This window comes from Sebastes fasciatus, chromosome 24 (genome assembly GCF_043250625.1).
Source record: "Sebastes fasciatus isolate fSebFas1 chromosome 24, fSebFas1.pri, whole genome shotgun sequence".
NCBI lineage: Eukaryota > Metazoa > Chordata > Actinopteri > Perciformes > Sebastidae > Sebastes > Sebastes fasciatus.
In genome coordinates, this window is record NC_133818.1 from 9,058,359 (window position 1) to 9,081,976 (window position 23,618).

Sequence of the window (23,618 nt, forward strand, 5' to 3'; positions counted from 1 at the left end):
GGCCTCTGATCAGACACAACAACTCTAGTTTGCCGTTTCCTTTCTATGCTTATGCACATCATCAAAACATCCGACTTCTGTTCAACCAAACAAGATGTGGAAATACCCAAATGACACCCACAGAAGGCATCACACATTCACCAGCGTCTGCACACCACAAATGAAACTTGTTTCTTTACAGTCAACAAAACTGTTTCCTCAGTCAACAGTGTGTGCCAAGGATCAGTGAAGCTTTTTATATTTCACCACAAGATGGCAGCAGTGTTGTTTTGCAATTAATTTCCTGTTATGTTATGTCAGATGCTGCCTTCAAGCACCCCTTATTTCCAATAATAAAGTTGTAATTAAAAATGTGTTGCACACGTAAATGCCTCAGGTCAGGAACTGATGATTCAGTAGAAAAAATAATAAACAACATGGTTGTTTACACAGTGCTGCTAAACAAATTACAATACACACAATTTACACTCAGGGGACATAGAACATGTCAACAGTATCTTGGATTGTTTGTGTGCATTCACTTTATAGTTTTAATATATCTGATGGTACTGGAGTCAGCTCAGTTCCCTTTAGGATGACGTTACACAACACTCAAGCATGGTATTAATAAATAATGCATTTTATTTATATTGAAGAAGTGAAGATGTCTGTATACTGTATGTACAGTGAGTTGGATTTATATTTACTGTGACATGATTGTACATATTACAATATGTACATAAAGTGACATGATATGTACATATTACAAAAAGATTGCATTAAAGACTGTGAAATATAATCTAAAAATGTGAATAAATGTGCATTAAAGACTGTAAAATATAATCTAAAAATGTGAATAAATGTGCATTAAAGACTGTAAATTATAACCTAAAAATGTGCATTAAAGACTAAATTATAATCTAAAAATGTCCAATAAAGACTGTAAATTACAATCTAAAAATGTGCATTAAAGACTAAATTATAATCTAAAAATATGCAATAAAGACTGTAAATTACAATCTAAAAATGTGCAATAAAGACTGTAAATTACAATCTAAAAATGTGCAAAAATGTGCAATAAAGACTGTAAATTATAATCTAAAAATGTGCAATAAAGACTGTAAATTATACTCTAAAAATTAACATTAAAGACTGTAAATTATAATCTAAAAATGTGCAAAAAGTTGCATTAAAGACTGTAAATTTTAATCTAAAAATTTGCATTTAAGACTGTAAGAACTATTTTCGTAGTTTCCCGACGGCGCATGAAGGCAACAGTGAGTGACCTACAGTGCAATAACACCAGTGAGCAATCAGCCGTTTTCATGTGTATAAGCGTGCAGACCCAATCAGTCATTTTTGACAATATAATCATAAGTAGGCTATTATATTCTCATACATAATTGAACGGCCTGATTTATAGATGAAAATTAAGCTTTTTGTGAGTTTCGAATGATTAAAGCTGATAACTAAATACAGGCCTGTTGTGTTTTTCAAACTTTAATGATGTAAACAAACCTTCAGCTGCATCAGAAAACAATCATATTAGATTTATATTTCGGCAGTATGAAAATAATCTGCATTCCCCTAGCTGTTGCATTCAAGATGAAAAAAAGATGACAGAAGTATGAAGCTGATCAGGAAGTTGAGTGCAATGACCTAAATGTCATTGCCCTCAGCTGCATGCGCACATGTAGAGTAAAACTATGTTGTAGCTTTAACAGTGTGACGATAATGGGATATTGTTAAATGCTTAAGAATTAAGCGTTTCATTTGTGCGAAGAAGGATGTTTTTTTTCTTCTGTTAAAAGTGACAGTGTCGCTTTAAGAGACGGTTAAAGACAGCATAATTAGCTAATAGATTAACATACATGGCCAGTTTGTGTACAGTGCCTCAGATACAATTTTGTAGTGTAACCACAGTGATCAAGTGATCTCCAAAGTGACTCTATTGTCAGCCTGTTCGCACAAAAGACGTATAAATGCCTTTCTTGATATCTGCGTATTATTTGTACGCCATGTATCTTGTACTGACTGCACTGTTAACGCATCTGCGTACAAATGCTACAGTAAGATTTAGTGACGTATAAAAAGCGAGAATACGTCAGTGACGTTTGTCATGTTTTTTTATTGACGTTTGTGACGTGTTTTCTATAGTTGAGTTACGTTGGTTCCTGTACATGTTTTCTTAGTTAACTTACTTATTTTAAGCCCAACCATGGTGGATGGGTCCAACAAACACCGGACTTTTAACCGTGAGACTCGTGTTTTGTAAGTTACGTTAGTGATGTTTATGTCATCTGTCGATTGTATAATTTTTTATTGTCGTTTGTGATGTGTTTTCTGTAGTTGCGTTACGTTGTTTCCGTACATTTTTTCTTAGTTTACTTACTTATTTTAAGCCCAACCATGGTGGTGGGGTGGGGAGGTAGATGGATCCGACAAACACCGGTCTTTTAACCATGAGAAAATAGTTATTTTAAGCCCAACCACAACGTTTTCCCTTACCCTAACTAAGTAGTTTTTCTTGCCTGAACATAACTGTGGACATTTGCGTGGCGTACAAATGACACGCGAAAAGCCTAAAATGTGTACTTATGACACGTGTAATGTTGGGGGATTTATACGCCTTCCCGTGAGACCGGGTTGACATTTTTATATAGTGATTGAAGAATTGTTCACTAAAGCTTCTGGTCGTCACTTAAATCCTATTAATCCCTGCATCAATCAGGACCAAACAAACAACAGCATTTTTATGTTTGAAGCCTTACACAATTTGTAGAAGCACATTAGCATATAATTACAAACTGAGCTACTACCTCCCCCATTAACTATACATTATTTCCCATCTAAAGAATGTTGAATAATTCTCATTTATAGCCATCATCTGTGTGAATACATCAGTCACGTTCAGTTAGTAAGGATGCGGAAACGGTGCAGGGCCTCCGCAGGTAAAATATTTGCCCGGCGAGGTCATTGGCCTTTTTAGCAGCATAAACCGACAGGACACTTACCCTAAAACAACACACTCTGACCCCGAGTTCCAGCCAATTCTGTTCAATAAGAGTATGACAATCGCTGCCAAGATAACAGTGTCGGGACAAGCTGCCACCACTACAACTAGCTGGGGGACGCAACAACTGAGTGTCTGGATACTGGACTTAAGTGTAGGAGTGCTGCTGCTACAGCTGGTTTAATTTGACTCCTTTTTTTTAGAACTCATGATTAGTTTCAATCAAGGATAAGAAAGATAGATTTCTCTTAACGAGGAAACGTGTAGGTAAGTCTCGTTTTTAAGTGGATTTCTATATTTAAAGTGGATGATTGCTAAAAAAAAGAAGTGTGATTTAATGTTCGACATGACCTTCATATACTAATTATTCTGCTTTTGGACATCTGAAATGTGCTTTCTTTTTGCTAGATGAGTCAACATGCCGACTGGATCAGTTAGATTGCAAAGCATTAAAAAACTGGGACAAGAAAACCACAGCTATGAGTTTTCAGATGAAGGTAATGCACAATGACAGTGGATGTGTTCCATTAAACAGAAATGCTCTGTTGTTTTATTTGAATAAAATATTATGAACAAAAATTAAAGCTACAGATGTAAATTGAAAAAGCCTTGAATTCTTATTCTATTAATCAATTAAATTTATTCATGCATTATTGTGTTGCAGAATCAGCTGGCTCGAATACGTAAGTGTTCTTTGGGCTATTTTACGCTATTACACTATTTATGCATTTTTTTCTTAATTAACTTGGATATTGTTTTAAGATCAATAAATCACTGGTTGAGTTTACAAGTAGTACTCATTATGTATTACTTTACTTCCCTTAACTTGTTAACTATACTTGTCTTTACTTGTCGACTTGACGACTAGATTCGTCTTTACTTGACTTTTTGACTTACTGTTTTTTTTTATCACAGGTTGAGTTTTAGAAGTACTACTCATTATGTGTGACTTGACTTGTTGACTAGATTTGTCTTTACATATAGACTTGACATGTTGACTTGACTTCTTTTGTCTTGATTTGTTGACTTAACGACTAGACTTGTCTTTACTTGTCGATTTGACTTGACGTGACTTTACTTCTCTTGACTTGAGTTTTTGACTTGTCTTTACTTGTTTACTTGACTTCTATTGGCTTGACTTGTTCTCTTGACTTGTTGACTTCTCTTGACTTGACGACTTCACTTCTCTCGACTTGTTGACATCTCTTGACTTGTTTACTTGACTACTCTTGACTTGTTGATTTGACCTCTCGACTTGACGACTAGCCTTGTCTTTACTTGTTGACTTGACTTCTCTTGAGTTGACTTGTTGACTTGACCGCTCTTGACTTTTAGACTTGACTTCATTTGACTTGACGACTAGACTTGTCGATTTGACTTGACGTGACTTGACTTCTCTTGACTTGAGATGTTGACTTGTCTTTACTTTTTGACTTGACTTCTCTTGACATGACTTGTTGATTGACTTGATTTGTTTTAAGTTTTGACTTTCTTCTGAAGTCTCCCTTTTAACCAGAAACGTGGTAGCTAGAAAGCAACATTATCTCTGTGGAGGTCAATGACCATGAGTACTTGTCTGTATGTATGTAGGCAGGCCTATCCACGTGTGTCTACATGCTTTTGTTGATCTCACGTGAGACAAAAAATGCATTTGTAGTGTCTTCAACAGTACTGTTGCATCTTTCTTTTTCCATGCAGGACCAAGACAACTTCCAAAGATGATAAGTAAGTACAAGATAGCAATAGAGAGACTGTATATTTTCTGTATATTTACTATATAAAAACTGATCTTCTAATCCAGCAGATATAAGGGAAATGCAGAGCAACCAGCGATACGGGTCGGCTTCTTTCAGCTGGTAAAATATTCATTCTTCACTATGAAACACCTTCTTTCTTCATCTCCACTCGTCCACCTAATGCGAGTGTTGTGCCTGTCCAGTTCCGTTTTTCCACATGCAAGGAGGTGCTGATGATGGTGGTGGGCAGTGTGTGCGCGGTGCTGCACGGCTCGGCCCAGCCCCTCATGCTGCTGGTGTTCGGCCTGCTCACCGACACCTTCATCGAGTACGACATCGAGCTCAACGAGCTGAGCGACGGCAGGAAGGAGTGCGTGAACAATACCATCCAGTGGAAGAAGAACTACACCGCCGGGAACACGCCGCAGAACCAGTCGGGCTGGGGCCTCATGAACAATTCAACATGGGCGATGCTCACGCCGCTGGAGGGCAGGCCGTGTGGGTAAGTGGGTAGTGAGAAATGCATGAGGTGGGCTGTTTTCGACATCAAATATAGTGTAAGATGTAATATTAAAAGTTTCAGATCTGTGTTTAAGTGCATGTGGTTTTGTAGTTCTCATATATGATTCATTTCCTGTATTTCCGCTCTCTTTCAGGATTCTCGACATTGAATACGAAATGACTCAATTTGCCTTTTATTATATTGGAATTGCAGCAGCTGTCTTCTTGCTGGGATACTTTCAGGTTGGTCTTAAAATGTCAGTGTTTTCATATAAAGAGACTTGTCGAAAATTAGATTAGTCATCCACTTAAAACCAGCTCAATCTATGAAATCTTGAAGGAAATTATGCAACCTATTGAATCCTCCTTCTGCTGCCTTGGTATTCAGCCGACAAGCTTTTATTTTATTTTATTTTATGGTATCAGATCTTCCGCAAATAGTCAACTCCTCTCTCAGATTTGCATTCATGGTCGACCACAACATATTACTGGACAGACTGGAAAACTGGATGGGACCTTTCGGCACATTAATAAACTGGTTTTAATCTTATTTGCAGGATAGGGACTACTTTGTATGGAGGACAAAAATTGCCAAAATAAAAAGTAAATGAATAAATAAATAAAAGGGAAAATAAAACAGAAAAGTAAATAAATAAGGGAATTAATACAAAGTTAATAAAGAAGCAAATTAAAACTGAAACACCAATTTATGTCACATTTTATCAATTAATTAATGGCTACATTTATTTTTAATATTTTTGCTATATTTAATTTATATATCGAGTAATTTATTTATTTTAGGGCTGTCAATAAAATATTTAATTGCAATTAATCACACATTTTTTTATTTGTTCAAAATGTACCTTAAAGGGAGACTTGTCAAGTATTTAATACTCTTATCAACATGGGAGTGGGCAAATATGCTGCTTTATGCTAATGTATGTATATATTTTACAACACAAAACAATGACAGATATTGTCCAGAAACCCTCAAAGGTACTGCATTTAGCATCAAAAATATGCTCAAATCATAACATGGAAAACTGCAGCCCAACAGGCAACAACAGCTGTCGGTGTGTCAGTGTGCTGACTTGACTATGACTTGCCCCAATAACCGGTCTTTTACAACTGATAGATCTCCCTGTGGGTGACGTCCGCCGCCAAGCAGATTCAGATCATCAGGAAAATGTACTTCAGCAAAGTGATGAGGATGGAGATCGGCTGGTTCGACTGCACCTCCGTCGGGGAGCTCAACACTCGCATGTCAGAGTGAGTGAGAAACGATGACATGACGTCTGTCTCGTGGAGTATTTTGGAGTATTGGTGTTAAAGTGGTTATATATCTGTTTTACAGTGATATCAACAAGATCAACGATGCCATTGCGGATGAAGTTGCCATTTTCCTGCAGCGCTTCACCACCTTCGTGTGCGGTTTCTGCATCGGCTTTGTGAAAGGATGGAAGTTAACGCTCGTCATTGTCGCAGCGAGTCCACTGATCGGTGTTGGGGCTGGTCTTATGGCTGTGGTGAGACTTGAGATTTTATTTGATTTCTCTTGACTTAACGACTTGATTTCTCTTAACTTGACTTGTTGACTTGACTTCTTTTGACTTGTCTTGTTGATTTCACATTAATTGACTTTCTGATTTCTCATCTCTTCTCCATCAACTCTCCGTCACTCTGTTTTGTCTCTAGTTTGTGGCTAAGCTAACGGGGATGGAGCTGCAGGCCTACGCCAAAGCTGGAGCCGTAGCAGACGAGGTCCTCTCCTCCATCAGGACCGTGGCTGCTTTCGGTGGGGAGATTAAAGAAGTGCAAAGGTAAAATTTGCCAGATAAAAGTTAAAGATTTCCTTTTTTCCTATATATATATGAAGCTGAGTTGAGCTCTTGTCCTCTACAGGTACGACAGAAACTTGATCTCGGCGCAGCGCTGGGGCATCAGGAAGGGTCTGATCATGGGCTTTTTCACCGGATATATGTGGATGATCATCTTTCTGTGCTATGGTCTGGCCTTCTGGTATGGCTCCAGCCTGGTGGTGGACACTGAGGAGTACACGCCAGGAACACTACTGCAGGTATCACAATTACCATGTTCAAAATATGCTCACCAGTGCGATGCGAAAATGGGGTCCAGTGCGAATTATCTGTGTTACCATGTTCCATTTCCATCAATGAGGCCCAATGCGTTTCCTCCTGAATAGTGCCGTGTCCACTCCACACACCAAAAACCTATCCAGACAGAATGTCTAAGGGGCTAACGTTAACTAGAGAACCCAAACCCCAAATGTGATGCTAACGCTAGCTGTTGTGGTTAGCCCCGTTCAGTGACCAACATATAACTTTAGCATGTGCATATCCGCTACATTACCATCATCATCCCAACTTCTGGGCGATCTCAAGCCATATATTGTACTTTATTTGGTTGTTGAGGGTAGTACTTAATTGGGTGTTGAGAAGGGGACAGCCCATTGTTATTCTGAAACACCAACAGTCCGAAAAATTGGACCAAAAGCATTCATAACAACCCACAAAATCAGTTTTTATAAATCTCGGTGGAAATTTTTCAGAACAAAAATCCATGCTTGATGTCAAACAACAATTATATGGACAAAACAGTGCAAGACAAAACAAAAAAATACTGCTTTGATAAAAATCACATGCAGAATTTCACCATTTCCATGTAACCAAGAGAGACTTTGGAGCTATAATACACTGACCTCTTCATTCCAGGTGTTCTTTGGTGTTTTGATAGCAGCCATGAACTTGGGGCAGGCCTCGCCATGTCTGGAGGCGTTCGCTGCAGGCCGTGGAGCTGCTACCGTCATCTTCGAGACTATTGACAGAGTGAGAATGCTTCATGTTAGAATTTTGCAAGATTTGAATCCCTACAAGGGACTGTATTTTTTTTGACAGGAAACCATTGCCTCTTCTTGACAAGTCTCATTTTTGTTTTTTAAATGTGCCACGTGTGTCAGGAGCCGGAGATTGATTGTCTATCTGAGGCTGGATACAAGCTCGACAGGGTCAAAGGAGACATTGAGTTTCACGATGTGACCTTCCACTACCCCTCCAGACCTGAAGTCAAGGTACTTTCATGCTTCTACACTCGTTATCATCATAGACTGTATATAAGAAGTTTACGCAATCACCGTCGTTTTGAAGCCTCGAGTTTGGCATTTTGACTGTCGCCATCTTGGTTATTTGCAACCAGAAGTGACACGAGAGGGTGGCGTAATGAAAACGTAATGCCTCCGGAGGCATAAACTAGCCATTGAGACCATAAACTCATGTTTACAATGTTTACTGAGGTAATAAATCAAGTGAGAAGTAGGCTCATTTTCTCATAGACTTCTATACAATCAGATTTCTTTTTGCAACCAGAGGTTCTGCTGGTTTAGCATCGGCTTCACTTTTCAGACCCCGGAGTTGCCTACTGTTTATCATATACAACTGAGGGTAGAATTAGATTTCAGTGTCATGTGATCTCTCCTCAGATCCTGGACCGGCTCAGCGTTGCAGTGAAGTCAGGGGAGACGACAGCCTTTGTCGGTCCGAGCGGAGCTGGGAAGAGTACCGCTATCCAGCTCTTCCAGCGCTTCTACGACCCTAAAGAGGGCATGGTGGGTTTGACAGGCGAGACACATGTTCTCATGTGATGCTTCTCTCAGCGGTGCTTTTTGTCAACTCCTGATTGAAGATTCCCTTGACGCTGCTGACTCCTTCCTTTTAAGCTTTATTCTAGTCGATTCAAAAATAACCATCCCCCGAGGGTGATAGAAGTACATGATAATCTATTTCATTATTCAGCCAATGGGTCCTAACAGCCTCGTTTTTCACTTCAACTGGAATTACAGGTCTTTGCACACCTTACTCTCTTATTCCTTTCAGCTTCTAGAGGAGGAAATAGCCTTTTACAGCACAATGAAGGTTATTCACAAGACTAACAACCTTACCATTTGAATCTAGCATTGTTGCAAAAAAAACACATTATTTTGCAGCAAAGCATTTTAATAGCATCATCCATCAATTTTGGCAAATCCAGCGCTCTGTGCTGTCCACCTCAGGTGACCCTGGACGGACATGACATCAGAGGGCTGAACATCCAATGGCTGCGCTCGCTGATTGGCATCGTGGAGCAGGAGCCCGTGCTGTTCGCCACCACCATCGCTGAGAATATACGCTACGGTCGACCCGGCGTCTCCATGGAGGACATCATCAGCGCTACGAAGGAGGCCAACGCCTACAACTTCATCATGGATCTGCCGCAGGTGACGCGGCGGCGGAGGATCCGGCGAATTTCTAAGTGCAAATACGTAAAAGCGACCAATAGGTTTCATAACTTTCCCTGTCATTTTCTTTTTATTCTGACAGAAATTCGACACCCTGGTGGGGGAGGGTGGAGGTCAGATGAGCGGCGGTCAGAAGCAGCGTATTGCCATCGCTCGAGCGTTGGTCAGGAAACCACGTATCCTGCTGCTGGACATGGCGACCTCTGCCCTCGACAACGAGAGCGAGGCGATAGTTCAAGAAGCTTTGGATAAAGTAAGTCGCACTGGTCTATGTGCTGTTCTCATCTCAGGTTCGGATAACTTATGGTTTTATTGTGTAGCCTCAACACAGTCTCACGACTAAAATAGCCACGAAATTTAATCTACGAATTTCCCTTTTTTTTCTCTTTGTGACGCTCAGCACGATTGTCAACGTGTTTTTCGTGCTTTTTCCTACGAATGTCCAGCAACATGTGGCATACGTGTCAATTTCCGCCCCAGTCTTTTCAAAATAAAACTACTTTGTTAGGTTTGGGAAAAGATCGACTTGGTTAGGTTTAGGCAACAAAACTACTTATTAGGAAAAGATCGTGGTTTGAGTTAAAATAACTCCGAAAGTGCCGTTACTTAAGTACAGAAGTTATGTGACAAATAAATCAACGTTGACTTCTGGTTTCACACGGGACACAAACACCGGTCTCCTTGGGGATGAAGTCCAGTGTTTTCCACCCCAACCTCTTCCCTCTGTGGCATTTACACCTCTCTATACTTCCCGATTCACAATTAAGTGGATTACATAAGAATTCATTTGGTAAAAAATATTGAAATGGCCCAATAACCCAATGGAAAAGAGTTTATTCACTCCAAACCAGTTGCTGGAAACGCGACTAATTCGCATTTCTTATTTTGTGACATTTCAAAAGTTCTTAAAATTTGCTTGACAATTGAATGGAAACACAGCTAATAAGATCTATAGACTATGAAAAGTACATGATCATACCAAAAGAACAAAAATCCACTTCCCAGCCAACAAAAGAGCACAAAATATTGACCAAATGTGAAATCAAACTTCACTTTTTCTTAGTTCCCAGCATAAATGATGCACTGACATATGTTTGATTTCGTCACAGGTACGCATGGGTCGCACCACCATCTCCGTCGCTCACCGGCTGTCCACCATAAAGAACGCCGACGTGATCGTCGGCTTCGAGCACGGCCAGGCTGTGGAGAAGGGCAAGCACAACGAGCTGCTGGAGAGGAAGGGCGTCTACTTCACCCTCGTCACCCTGCAGAGCCAAGGAGACAAGGCCCTCAACGAGAAGGCTCGGCAAAGTAAGTCCAACCCCGGGGTCTCAGAAAGATATTCACCCACTTATAGAAGGATTGTGATCGTCGCTCTTTGTTGGATCTCTTTCATTTAGTGGCTGACGAAGAAGAAGAGCCAGAGAGGCTGAATATATCCAGAGCCGGCAGCTACCGTGCCAGTTTGAGGTATCACCCCCCTGCCCTTCAGCACTCGCTCATTTGCTTATTTGTGTAATCTGTAATATCCATTTCCGCGGCCCTGACTGTGCATCTAAATAGGATTATTACAGCAGTCGTTTTGTGGCAGAAATTGAGGCGTGTCACGGCAGAAATCGGCACCTTCGTTTACTTAATTACCCTCTTCCATTTGCTCCGACATTTGGAGCATTTAGCTGACACTATCATCCCGAGCCACTTAGAAGTGGTGCAACAGCAAGAGGAGGCTCGAGGTCTTCGATCGCCACCATTTACGAGCACCTTAGTAATGAATGCAAGAAGAACAGCAATTCCTGTGTCCTTTGAATATTCATGTGCATGATTGCTGTTTTTCTGACTAGGTAGGTTTTGTTGTTTTTTGCAGAGCGTCTATCCGCCAGCGGTCTCGATCCCAGCTGTCCAATCTGATCCCGGAGTCTTCGGTTTCCATCGCCGGGGAGCTCGGCCCCAGAGCCTACGCTGTGTCACAGGCAGACAAATCCCAGGTGTGTGCGCGCGAGTGGGAGGGTTTGCAATTTTATACGTGGGTTGGTTGACGCAGGTCAACAATAATTACAGTGTAAAACCAATTGAAATGTTTCTTTGTTCTATATCAATCCTCAGGTAGTATATACAGGTATAATAGATGTGTATTTGTGTGCTCAGGATGCCATCCCAGAGGAGGAGGAGGAGGAATATGTGGAGCCTGCTCCGGTTGCCAGGATCCTGAAGTACAACGCACCGGAGTGGCCCTATATGCTTTTTGGATCCTTTGGCGCCGCCATAAACGGAGGGGTCAACCCAGTCTACGCTCTACTGTTCAGTCAAATCCTGGCGGTGAGATTTAATCAAAAATCTATTTTTTACGTATCATTTTTAATCAATTTTTTCTACAAACAAACAAACTTTCCTGCTTTTGGAGTAAAAATTATTAAAAAAATTCTATATTTACATAAAAAATCTACATAGAAGGGCTTTAAACTGCCAGTCTAACCAACTCTAACAAGCTTGGCCCACCAGTACAGTCCTATGAAAGTGTACGATGGTCCATATTAACATGTTTTTGTATTGCACATATGTCTCTCTCTCTCTCTGTGTGTGTTTGTAGACGTTCTCAGTAACAGATCCCGTGGCTCAGAGGAAGGAGATTGATGGTATCTGCGTGTTCTTTGTCATGGTCGGCGTGGTCTCTTTCTTCACGCAGATGCTTCAGGTAGAGTAGCGGTTTGCTTCGACAAGACTGATTGCTTTAGTGTTTCTCTGCTCGACTTCAAGGTTAGGGTAAAGTCACAAGAGATCTCTTTTATTTTGTCGAATGAATACCTCTCCCTTTGGATGAAAAAAGATTTTCCTACATCCAGCAGAGCAGAGGTGCTGTTCTATGATTGATCCATCAGTTCTGACACCCCCGGGGTAGAAGGACGGCAAAGACACAATTTTCTCATTTTATTACATTATGTTGAAGATCGCTGTGATGGGATTTTAATAAAAACGACTTCCTGTGCGTGTGTGTCTCCAGGCTTATGCTTTCTCCAAGTCTGGGGAGCTGCTGACCCGCAGGTTACGGCGGCTCGGCTTCCACGCCATGCTGGGCCAAGAGATCGGCTGGTTTGATGATCACAGGAACAGCCCCGGAGCGCTGACCACACGTCTGGCGACTGATGCCTCGCAAGTTCAAGGAGTGAGTTGCAGCCTCGGTATAAAAAGATAGTGGGGTTTGAAAAGGAAGTCAGTCCCATATTCGTTTTGCTTGGTATCCTCGCTTTGGATGATCCAGTCCAATCCAGTAACACCATCCTTCTTTTCCCACTCTTCTTCTTCTAAGGCCACGGGCTCGCAGATCGGCATGATCGTCAACTCCCTGACCAACATCGGCGTGGCCGTCCTCATGTCCTTCTACTTCAGCTGGAAGCTGACGATGCTCATCCTGTGCTTCCTGCCGTTCATCGCTCTGTCTAGCGGCTTCCAGGCGAAGATGCTGACCGGGTTCGCGAAGCAGGACAAGCAGGCGATGGAGACCGCCGGACGGGTCAGACATTGACGTTTATATTGTACAACTTCACCACAAAATCTATTTTCACCTGTCATCGGTCAATCTCGGAAACCCAACGACTTCCGGTCTAGCGACTGATAAGCCTCTGAGGTCAAGGGTCTATATTTCTGAGGTTCCGGTGTAGCCAGCGGATATCCGTGCGCTGCTCATTGTTTCCAGTCCGATTAGCAACTTAAGATGCGAGACCGGAATTGCCGTTGAGAGATGACGTGTACGACCGGATTGTTTCACAAGTAGCCAGTTCATAATGTTAAACCAATAAAAAGCTAAATCATCGCTAGCCAGCCGGTTTCTAGATTGCATTTCGTCCAATGCGTTCCGCCTCTTTTGCTCTCCACACGGACTGTTTACCTGCATTCAACCAAAGCCTGCTCGAACGTGATTGGTCAATACTTGTGGTGTAAGAAAATATCGATACACAGGAGTATCGCGATATTATGTTTTGTGATACTGTATAGATTCTCGGCCACTATTCGATCTTTCAGAGGTTGTAGTGGGCTCAGTTTTAAAGCCAGAGTGAAGATACTGGCATCATATGAAACTAGAAAAAAACTAAAGAATCCATTGGTTGAGTCAGTCCATATGACGCCAAGTGACGCTAAGCCCAAACTAGCTAAATTGAAGGCATGGCCATTTTCAAAGGGGTCCCCTGACCTCTGACCTCAATATATATAAATGAAAATGGGTTCTATGGGTACCCATGAGTCTCCCCTTTACAGACATGCCCACTTTATGATAATCACATGCAGTTTGGGGCAAAAACCATGCAGTATAAATGTGTTATTTTTTCCTATTCTAAAATTGTGTTATTTCTGGTGTATTCTTTATACAATGACAGTTTTCCTAAAATAGATTTTTTAAAAATCAATATATATTGCCTTGCTTACAGTATCGCAATATATTGAATCGTTACCCCTGTATCATGATACGTATCATATCGCCAGATTCTTGCCAACACAGAGCCCTATTCAATACTACTCGGATGCAATAATCTTGTCCCGTTGCCGACAGATATGCATCTGAATGCAGAATCTGTTGATAGTGATTATTCTTTGGTGACTTTATCAGCATCCAGTTTGATAAAACACCACAGTATTCAGATTTTGAGTGACACGTCAAAAGCGTCGTCTCAATAATCCTGCTCAACTTTCAGGTGGAGGGCGACATCAGCCAACTTATCTACTGACAGCAGATAAGAGACGGATTAACAACAGTGTCTATTTTAGTCTCTAGGTTTTTCACTTTTGTCTCATCACTGAAGAACAGCTCTACAGCCCTATAGCTGAACTTGGTACAAAAGCATTTCATCAGGTGCTGCTGTAATTTTGGCAAGTTTGCCGCGGAGCTAACGCGGTCAGGCTCGATACCTACTGGGGCCACCCGGGCTTAAAATGCTGACTGTCATGGTACAGACAACGCAGGGTGGATGAAACCTCGGGAGAATGCAGCGGGAGCCGGAAAGTTCACAATCAATTTACTGTGAATTTCCTTTACACTATCTCAATTATCCCAATGCAGTAAACCCTACCCATCGCAATAAAGTGGATTAGATGAAAGTTTAATGATCCCTATGGGGGGAAATTGGCTTACTGCAGCAGCATAAAATAGGATATAGATAAGAACAGAGCCCATGCTTTATCTATATCGGATTCTACTTCACACATTAAAAACAAATTAGGAACAACTTCTATTCATGTCTGCCTTTTTTGCCCGGTTTTTACGGTGCTGTTTAATCCGGTATCGGAATTTTAACCCCCCAGTCTTTTATTTGCAGATTTCCGGCGAGGCGCTGAACAACATCCGCACCATCGCAGGCCTGGGGAAAGAGAGGATTTTTGTGGACATGTACTATGCGCAGCTGGACGCGCCGTACGACGCGGCCCTGAAGAAGGCCAAAGTGTACGGAGCATGCTACGGATTCGCCCAGTGCGTCATCTTCTTGACCAACTCCGCCTCCTACAGGTTTGGAGGTTACTTGGTGCGACAGGAGGGGCTTCATTTCAGCCTGGTGTTCAGGTGAGAGGAGAAGGCTATCAAGTGTGCTTCCCTATCCTTACTGCAGTTTACATCCACATTTAATGCCAGGTTACACTGCTCAGGCTGTTCTCTTACACCGTTCGTAGCTGTACCTACAAAAAATAATGCACTGGCATTTGTGTATATCCCACAAAATCAATTCATATGTAATCCACGTAATTGTGAGCCATGCAGTATAAAGAGCAACAAAACGCAGCGTAGGACGGAGATCAGGGTTGGTCAAAAACACTGGACTTTCTTCCAGGAGACCGGTGTTTGTAGTAGTTTTGTTGCCTAAACCTAAACAAGTAGTTTTGTTGCCTAAACCTAATCAAGTAGTTTTGTTGCCTAAACCTAAACAAGTAGTTTTGTTGCCTAAACCTAATCAAGTAGTTTTGTTGCCTAAACCTAACTAAATAGTTTTGTTGCCTAAACCTAACTAAATAGTTTTGTTGCCTAAAACTAACCAAGTAGTTTTGTTGCCTAAACCTAAACAAGTAGTTTTGTTGCCTAAACCTAAACAAGTAGTTTTGTTGCCTAAACCTAATCAAGTAGTTTTGTTGCCTAAACCTAACTAAGTAGTTTTGTTGCCTAAAACTAACTAAGTAGTTTTGTTGAATAAACCTAACCAAGTAGTTTTGTTGCCTAAACCTAATCAAGTAGTTTTGTTGCCTAAACCTAACTAAGTAGTTATGTTGCCTAAACCTAACTAAGTAGTTTTGTTGCCTAAACCTAACTAAGTAGTTTTGTTGCCTAAACCTAAGTAAGTAGTTTTGTTGCCTAAAACTAAGTAGTTCTGTGGCTTAAACATAACTCAGTTGTTTTCTGTGAAGACGGAAGTTTATTTTGAAAAGACTATGGATGTAACGAGAGGAAATTGATATGTGTTGCTGGACATTCTTAGGAAACTGCATGAAAAATGAGGAATAACGTAAAATATGATACGAACCGTTGTATGAGGATACGTTGCACTGCTTTCTATCAGTCTTGTTTCATATTTTTTTAAACATGGCGGACCCCGCCACTACCAATGAAAACTACTGTATAGAGAGGTATTTACAGAATGCAAATACATGTAACAGCTATTGCAAAAAAATGCAAACTACAAATAGTACCAAACACTATATTTGATTTCACAAATATATTAAGAATTATAACTTTAAAGGGGACATATTATGCTCATTTTCAGGTTCATGCTTGTATTTTTACTAGAACATGTTTACATGCACCCCTGTGGTGAGCCAGTGGATGTATAAAAAGATCGATAACTCACATTGTGTTGGTTTCCCTGGCAGGGTCATCTCAGCCATCGTCACCAGCGGCACAGCCCTCGGCAGAGCCTCCTCGTACACACCCGGCTATGCCAAGGCCAAAATTTCAGCTGCACGCTTCTTCCAGCTGCTGGACCGTGTGCCTCAGATCAGCGTCTACAGCGATAAGGGAGATAAATGGGTACGAGGCCATATGTTATGCTACGTATTATGTGCTATTCCGCCACATTACATGCTGAGTGCATAAAAAATGAGCGCTGCCTGCTCTTTCCAGGACGGAAAGTCTAATTTATTATTCCTTTATTGCTGTGCTTATTAATTTTACATAAGTCATGTAATGAGATGTATAGATGGAGGAAGGAGACAAGGAAGGCTTGTTAGTCCCTTTAAGAGACATTTTGAATAATAAAAACCCTCATATGACAATTAAATTAAATGAAACTCTTTATTACCGGTGTCATTGGAGAGTCTAATCTGCCTTTAGTGGACAGGAGGTGGCACCCTGACACCTGTAACCTTTGTTCTCTCTCCCTCCCTCCGCTGTGTTTTCAGGATAACTTCCAAGGGAACATTGAGTTCATTGACTGTAAGTTCACCTACCCCACCAGGCCAGATATCCAGGTCCTGAATGGGCTGAATGTGTCAGTGAAGCCTGGCCAGACGCTGGCCTTTGTGGGCAGCAGCGGCTGTGGGAAGAGCACCAGCGTGCAGCTGCTGGAGAGGTTTTATGATCCCGACCACGGCAGAGTGGTGAGGACACGCAGCAAAATAATGTTGTTTTATGAAAGGTTTTATAGTATATTCTGTAAATGGTACAATTTTGAGGTACTTGTACTTTCTATTTTATGCTAATTAATACCCTTACTTCACAAAATTTAGTGGGACATATTGTACTTTTTACTCCACTACATTTATTTGACAGTTTAGAATTACTAGTTACTTTACAAATATAACGAACCAATAGTAATTAAAATGAGCTCCACCTCATCCAGATACAACAGTAAAATACTACTTACACTTTGCATTAGTAAACAATAATCCAATATTATAATGTGTAACAGGGGTCGTCAACCTTTTTGATATTTTTTTTAATTTTCTTGTTAATCATTGTGCCATATCAACATTAAGTTTAATTATTACATCACATTTAAATCTCGCAACGGATCTGTAATTTTAATCCATCCATATAGCAACACTTTCAAGAAGATTTTTCATCCATAATCAGGACATTGTAATTATATATGAGAGCACTATGCAGAAAGGCTGCAAACCTTTTGAAAACATCCACACATGATTGAAATCATTAACCCTACCAAAGCTTGAACCAATCGTAGGCATCGAAGGCAACCAGTGCTAGCCAATCAGAGGCAGAGTAGGTCGGGGGAAAACAAAAATCAAACTACCGTAAATAACAGGCCATGCAACTGCCAATGGCTGTAAATGAGGCAATTTGGCATTCGGATGAGAGGGCACGTCAACATTACAAAAAAACTCTCTTGCACACTTATTGCTAGTGTTCCAATGGTTAAGCTACCACAGATATTGATTTGACATTTGAGTACATTTCTCTACTAATACCAGTGTTGTATTCAAGACCAGTCATGATCAATACCAGAGTATTGGGACCAAGACCACACTTACTATAAAATGTCAAACATGCAAACCATAGCCACTCCTCAGGAACTCTATGAAAGATCCCCATTCCCACCGAAAACAAAAGATTCCTCTTCCTTCACCTCTTGTATTGCCATATACTGTATATGTACAGTATATGTGGGTATGTATATAAGTGTACAATGAGAAATGTCTTGATAAAATAATCAAAAGGCACTGCAGAGGTGAATTTTATGTGTGGGAATAGTCATTCGTTTTGTATGTGTTAACGAATAAATCGGACAATACACCGGCAATTTGGCGCTATCCCCGCAGTCATGGTCTTGACCAATCATGAAATAGCTAGCTGCAGAGCAACAAATGGCTGACAGACGCGTTAGCAGCTAGCTGGTGAACATAGTGGAGTAATTAGCAGCTGAACTGAAATTGGTGGAGACCAAAAACAGAGCTAAAAGGAGAGTGAATATTGGACTTTCATTTGCCCGGTGGACACAAACACGACTCTAAATGAATGCTAATGTTGCTACGTATCTGCCGGATGTGTAAATAGGCAACTGTTTGCTAACACGTTGGTGATAATGCGCAAGTGTTGCATTTACAGCTCGTTTCCACTGCCCACAAGAGGCCAAAATAAAATCAGTTATCGCTGTTTTAAATCAAGGATGTGAACACTTCATCCACCAGTTACATACATACAGTATATATGTTTAAGAAAAACATTAACCTGCCCAGGAAGAATCAGGTGAATGCTTTTCAACGAGGATACGCACAAATGAGAGGTTTGAAACATCATATTGTCACAGCAGATGCTGACCTTTATCAAAATGTCAGCTATCTCACTGTGCGATGAATAAGTCATGCTTTCAACGTGCACTCTCTCATGAGGCTCCTTTAGTGTCACCGTATGAAGTTTGTCAAAGTCAAAGAATGATGGCTGGACATTCATGATGGAAGTGTTTCTGACTCTCATGTTAATTCATTCATCAAATCAGACATTTATGCTGAATCTGTGCTATATATTTAAAAAAAAAAAAAGGGCACTCCACCCATGATGGAGGATCGCCTCTGTGCCAGTGAGGGATCTCTGCCAACATTCAAATGGCCTTAATTGAGTTGGAAGTGGTTTGGAAACGCGTAGTCCTGATTCTCTGTTTGAGATTTAAAAAGGACAGTATCACCTCTGCCTAGTTAGGAGAGAAATCACAGCAGAGATGATGTTATGATGGCTCATTAAGTGGATTGTATTTCCAGTCTTTGGTTAATATATTGCTTTCCCCTAATGGTAAAATCAATTGCTTCCTGCAGCTGATTGATGGCCGAGAGTCGTCTCGCGTCAGCGTGCCCTTCCTGCGCTCCAAGATTGGCATCGTGTCCCAGGAGCCCATCCTGTTTGACTGCAGCATCGAGGAGAACATCAAGTATGGCGACAACTTGCGGGAAATCAGCATGAATGAGGTCATCTCTGCCGCCAAGAAGGCACAGCTCCACGACTTTGTCATGTCACTTCCTGAGGTACAGTGGGCGGTTTTGTGTGGAATGTTTGCCAAGCAGATGTCATTATCTCGAGATAACAAAGTTTGTTATCCTGAGTTAACGGTATTGAAAAAAAAAGTTTGAATCATGTCCGTTTAGAGCTTCCATAGGCTACATCCACACTAATACGTTTTGGAAAATTATTTCCATCCAGACGAGCGTTTTAGGGCCATTACAGAATTAATCTCAGTCCATACTTGGACACGGAAATTGTCACAAATCGCTAGAATAATAGCTTTCCTCCTACGCATGCAGGCAATAGTAACTTTTAAAAATGCAGAATTTAACTGCACAACAGCTACTAGCGTCGACAACAAGGTCAGCAACGCTTGTAACTCGTTGTCCATGTTGAAATGAACCGCTGGTGGTCGAGGCTGATGTTTGTTTTTCTTCTGGAAAAAATTCATGTGATTGGGCGTGATGCATCAGGGAACGTCAGGTCACGACTGATAAAACCCAATCAGGAAGCGAAGGAGGGTGTCCGCATCATCGTTTTCAAAGGACGCTGTTTCTGTCCGTCCAGACTAAAACGCAACCAGCGCTTTCAAACGTCTCCGTTTGAGGGGCTCGAAAACGCCGGAGTAGTGTGGATGCTTGGCGTAAATGTAGCAAAAGTTATGCGTTTTAAAATGAAAACGTATTAGTGCTGATTTAGCCACAGAAAAGACAATTGATGTATTTTTGTGTCCATGTTGGGCTTCCGTAGAAAAGACATAGGACGTCATTTTTTGACTATTTGTGACTTCAGAGTTTAGGCCGACTGATAGTGGATTTTTGAGGCCGATGCTGATGTAGATACTTAGTTTTAACGGTATGTCCGCTGATGGCAATATTTATATTACATAAACAAATAATCTTGATACGGATCCATTGTTTATTCGTCGCGCCATCGGTGTATAAAGGTCTTTAGGATGTTTTGTGCAGACAGTCCCAGGTGACAGAAAAGGCGAGAAAGTCTGAGTGGTTATGGAAAGTCCCAATATTAAGGGCCAAGGGGACACATGACATTTTGTTACTGCTCCTCAATGTTTTCACAAAGTAAACATATTTTTTTATGACCTTACATTGAAAAAGAATACAAATAAGACAGGGGATATGACTCACCATATTATTCCATCCTGCCTCAGAAATACAACACCAATGTCGGTGCCCAGGGTTCTCAGCTGTCCCGCGGCCAGAAGCAGCGCATCGCCATCGCCAGGGCGATCATACGTGACCCCAAGATCCTGCTCCTGGACGAGGCCACCTCCGCCCTGGACACGGAGAGCGAGAAGGTACGCTTCATTAAACTCTGAACGCCGCCGTCGTGTTGAATCCACACACTCCACATCACAGCACAGCGCATCCGCTTTGATATTCTCCGGGCATGGAGAGCAAGGAGGGCAGGCAGTTAATTATTATTATCATTAACATCATTATCATTCATCATCTCTATTATTATCAGCAGCAGCTCACAGTGCATACCAGCCCTCCAGTAGGGCCTCTTTAAGATGTCTATGCAGTAGCTTTTCCACCTCAAATGGCTGAACCACGCTGAGGAGCAAAGAGGCCTCTGCGGCGCGGTTGATACGCTGGAACATCGTAATGATAGTAATCAACACATGATTGTGAAATTGCTGTAATTGTGAGGCTTGTGCGTCTGCTGTGTGGGAGAACCGATGATGGATGGGCTGTGTGCGAGTCGGTTAACGCCGCTTCCTGTTTGTGTTGTTTTGACAGACCGTGCAAGAGGCCCTGGACAAAGCCAGGGAGGGCCGGACCTGCATCGTCATCGCCCACCGCCTGTCCACCATCCAGAACTCTGACATCATCGCCGTCATGTCCCGGGGCTTGCTGGTCGAGAAGGGAACGCACGACCAGCTCATGGCCCTGAAGGGAGCCTACTACAAGCTGGTTACCACGGGAGCACCAATCAGCTAACTGCTCGGGGAAACAGTAGCCAATTAGCAAGGCAGCCGAGAGAGACAAATGTAAGAAGCAGTGTTATTACCGCACATCCAGAGAGAGACGAAAAAGAAAGAAAAGATACACCTGTTCACTCTTACAGTATTTATTTTGGGGTATTTTAAAGTCATTGTCTTTCTGATGTGTTGGCAATTATCTATAACCTTCACTTGATGCAGCGGTATTCAGAAGTGTATCCCACAATTCACCAGTCTACAGCGCCAAACCAGTCCTCTAACAATAATCAACAAAGAAGTTGAATTCCATGCCATGTTGGATTCAGTCTAAATATTATTTATATTATTCATATCCAAACATAACGTAGTTATAACTCCACAGATGATTATCATTTAATGTATTATTACTGTAATATAGCAAATCTGTTCTTCTTGCTGAAAGTAATCAGAGTAATTTATATATATAATAATAATAATAAATGTTTAATATATCATTTCATCAATGGTTTGGACAAAATGCAATAGTTCAACATTTCCGGAAATACGCTCTTTTGCTCTCTCGCCAAGAGTTAAGACCTTTACACACCGGAAGCGTGACAAATGAGCCACACGAAAATGTGAAATACTCGCTCACTAATAAAATATTATAGGGTTTTATTGTGAAAGGTGAAATCAGAAGGAGTGTATCGGGTCTGCGCTGCCTTTGTCGAGGTTGAAAGGAGGTTTGCTGTTCTGGTTCGGACTACGGAGCCTCCGTGTTGTTGTTCCATAAATATAGGCGCAACTCAACCCCGTTCCGCACAACGTGATTGGTTAATGTCTTTATTCGCGGTGCGAAAGCTCAGAAAAATTTATCTTTTTCCGAAGAAAAGTACGTCCCTTTTTCGTCGCGTAATATTCACGTTGTAAGTACTCTGAAATCGAACTCGACTCAACTCGTTGAGTTTTTAGCAGTGCTAACTTGGACCGAGGCTAGCTGTTTCCCCCAGCCTCCAGACTTTAGGATAAGCTAATCACCTTCTAGCTTTAGCTTATCAATCTTCTCATCTAACTCTCAGCAAGAAAATTAATAATTGTATTTCCCCAAATGTCAAATAATTCATTTTTTTTACTTTTCATAGACAGAAACGATTCCAAACAATGTCATGCTCTGCGTCTTATGTACATGTGCTTCTAGATAATTACATTTAATTGCTTCATGAGATGTATATTCCTCCTCCCAGCTCCTGAATGTGTGTTTGTTTTTCATCTGATTGTAACTTTCATGCTGTATTTTTTTATGCTTTATGTGGGAATTAAATAAAACCATCAAAGTGTCTGAGCCATGCATTAGTGTGAATAAGAGGAACGGCCTCATAAATCAAGCGTGTCCCAGCGAGCTCTGATAAACTTCAGTCGTAACGAGCACCTGGACGCTGTTGGCAGCTACTGGAGACACATCACACACAAGTGGCCACTTGACTGCTTGCAAATGCCGCGAGTGTTTGATTGCCAGCCCAACAAGATCTGTGTATTTCCCCTTTCCTCGAAGCAAAGTTATAGCTGATGAAAACCAGTTTTGTTTAATAGTTTTGAAACAGTTAATCATGCCGTGGAGTAATTAAATCCCTAATAATATATACCATAATGAAAGTTTACCTGTTTGAAGTCATGTCAGTCATCTTTTCGTTGTTCCAGTGCATTTTAAATACCTCACAGGTGTTTTCAGTTAAGCTAATTAGACCTGTGCGCAGGTTGGAGGTGGGTGGAGCTACGCTGGTGATCATGTGAGGTCTCTGGACCAATGATGCTAAATTTTGGCGAGGAAAAACTGGCATGTCCATTTTCAAAGAGGTCCTTTGACTTCTGACCTCAAGATATGTGAATGAAAATGGGTTCTATGGGTACCCACGAGTCTCCCCTTTACAGACATGCCCACTTTATGATAATCACATGCAGTTTGGGGCAAGTCATAGTCAAGTCAGCACACTGACACCTGTTGGGCTTGAGTTTGCCATGTTATGATTTGAGCATATTTTTTATGCTAAATGCAGTACCTGTGAGGGTTTCTGGACAATATTTGTCATTGTTTTGTGTTGTTAATTGATTTCCAATAACAAATATATACATACATTTGCATAAAACAGCATATTTGCCCAGTCCCATGTTGATAAGAGTATTAAATACTTGACAAATCTGCCTTTAAGGTACATTTTGAACAGATAAACAATGTGTGATTCATCAGGATTAAA

The 23,618-nt window shown here is 41.2% G+C and overlaps 1 protein-coding gene and 1 long non-coding RNA gene across 3 annotated transcripts in view; both read left to right on the plus strand.

Moving 5' to 3' along the window:
• The window catches only part of LOC141762921 (uncharacterized), a 41,606-nt gene that overhangs the window by 14,289 nt on the left and 3,699 nt on the right, over positions 1–23,618 (plus strand). The window lies entirely within an intron of this gene.
• abcb11b (ATP-binding cassette, sub-family B (MDR/TAP), member 11b) lies at positions 3,063–22,708 on the plus strand. Of its 2 annotated transcripts, none has more exons than XM_074627081.1 (29): positions 3,063–3,259; positions 3,401–3,489; positions 3,657–3,675; positions 4,691–4,717; positions 4,794–4,848; positions 4,932–5,230; positions 5,385–5,472; positions 6,365–6,498; positions 6,584–6,755; positions 6,925–7,049; positions 7,132–7,306; positions 7,962–8,075; positions 8,207–8,317; positions 8,726–8,851; positions 9,296–9,499; positions 9,603–9,773; positions 10,630–10,831; positions 10,921–10,990; positions 11,385–11,505; positions 11,666–11,836; positions 12,108–12,212; positions 12,519–12,680; positions 12,825–13,028; positions 14,827–15,068; positions 16,364–16,520; positions 16,892–17,089; positions 19,259–19,465; positions 20,614–20,760; positions 21,206–22,708. In XM_074627081.1, exons 2-29 carry the CDS (start codon positions 3,411–3,413, stop codon positions 21,404–21,406), a joined length of 4,086 nt encoding a protein of 1,361 aa, XP_074483182.1. In that variant the 5' UTR covers positions 3,063–3,259; positions 3,401–3,410; the 3' UTR covers positions 21,407–22,708. The 2 variants fall into 2 exon arrangements, with proteins under 2 accessions (XP_074483182.1, XP_074483183.1); XM_074627082.1 differs by having other exon boundaries at positions 4,797–4,848.

Excerpts from the sequence above, each read along its gene's own strand:
- abcb11b (XM_074627081.1), top strand. The coding sequence starts at position 3,411 with ATGCCGACTGGATCAGTTAGATTGCAAAGCATTAAAAAACTGGGACAA. Across the intron at positions 10,832-10,920 it reads CAACGAGAAGGCTCGGCAAA|TGGCTGACGAAGAAGAAGAG; the intron begins GTAAGTCCAACC and ends TCTTTCATTTAG. Across the intron at positions 20,761-21,205 it reads TGGACACGGAGAGCGAGAAG|ACCGTGCAAGAGGCCCTGGA; the intron begins GTACGCTTCATT and ends TTGTTTTGACAG.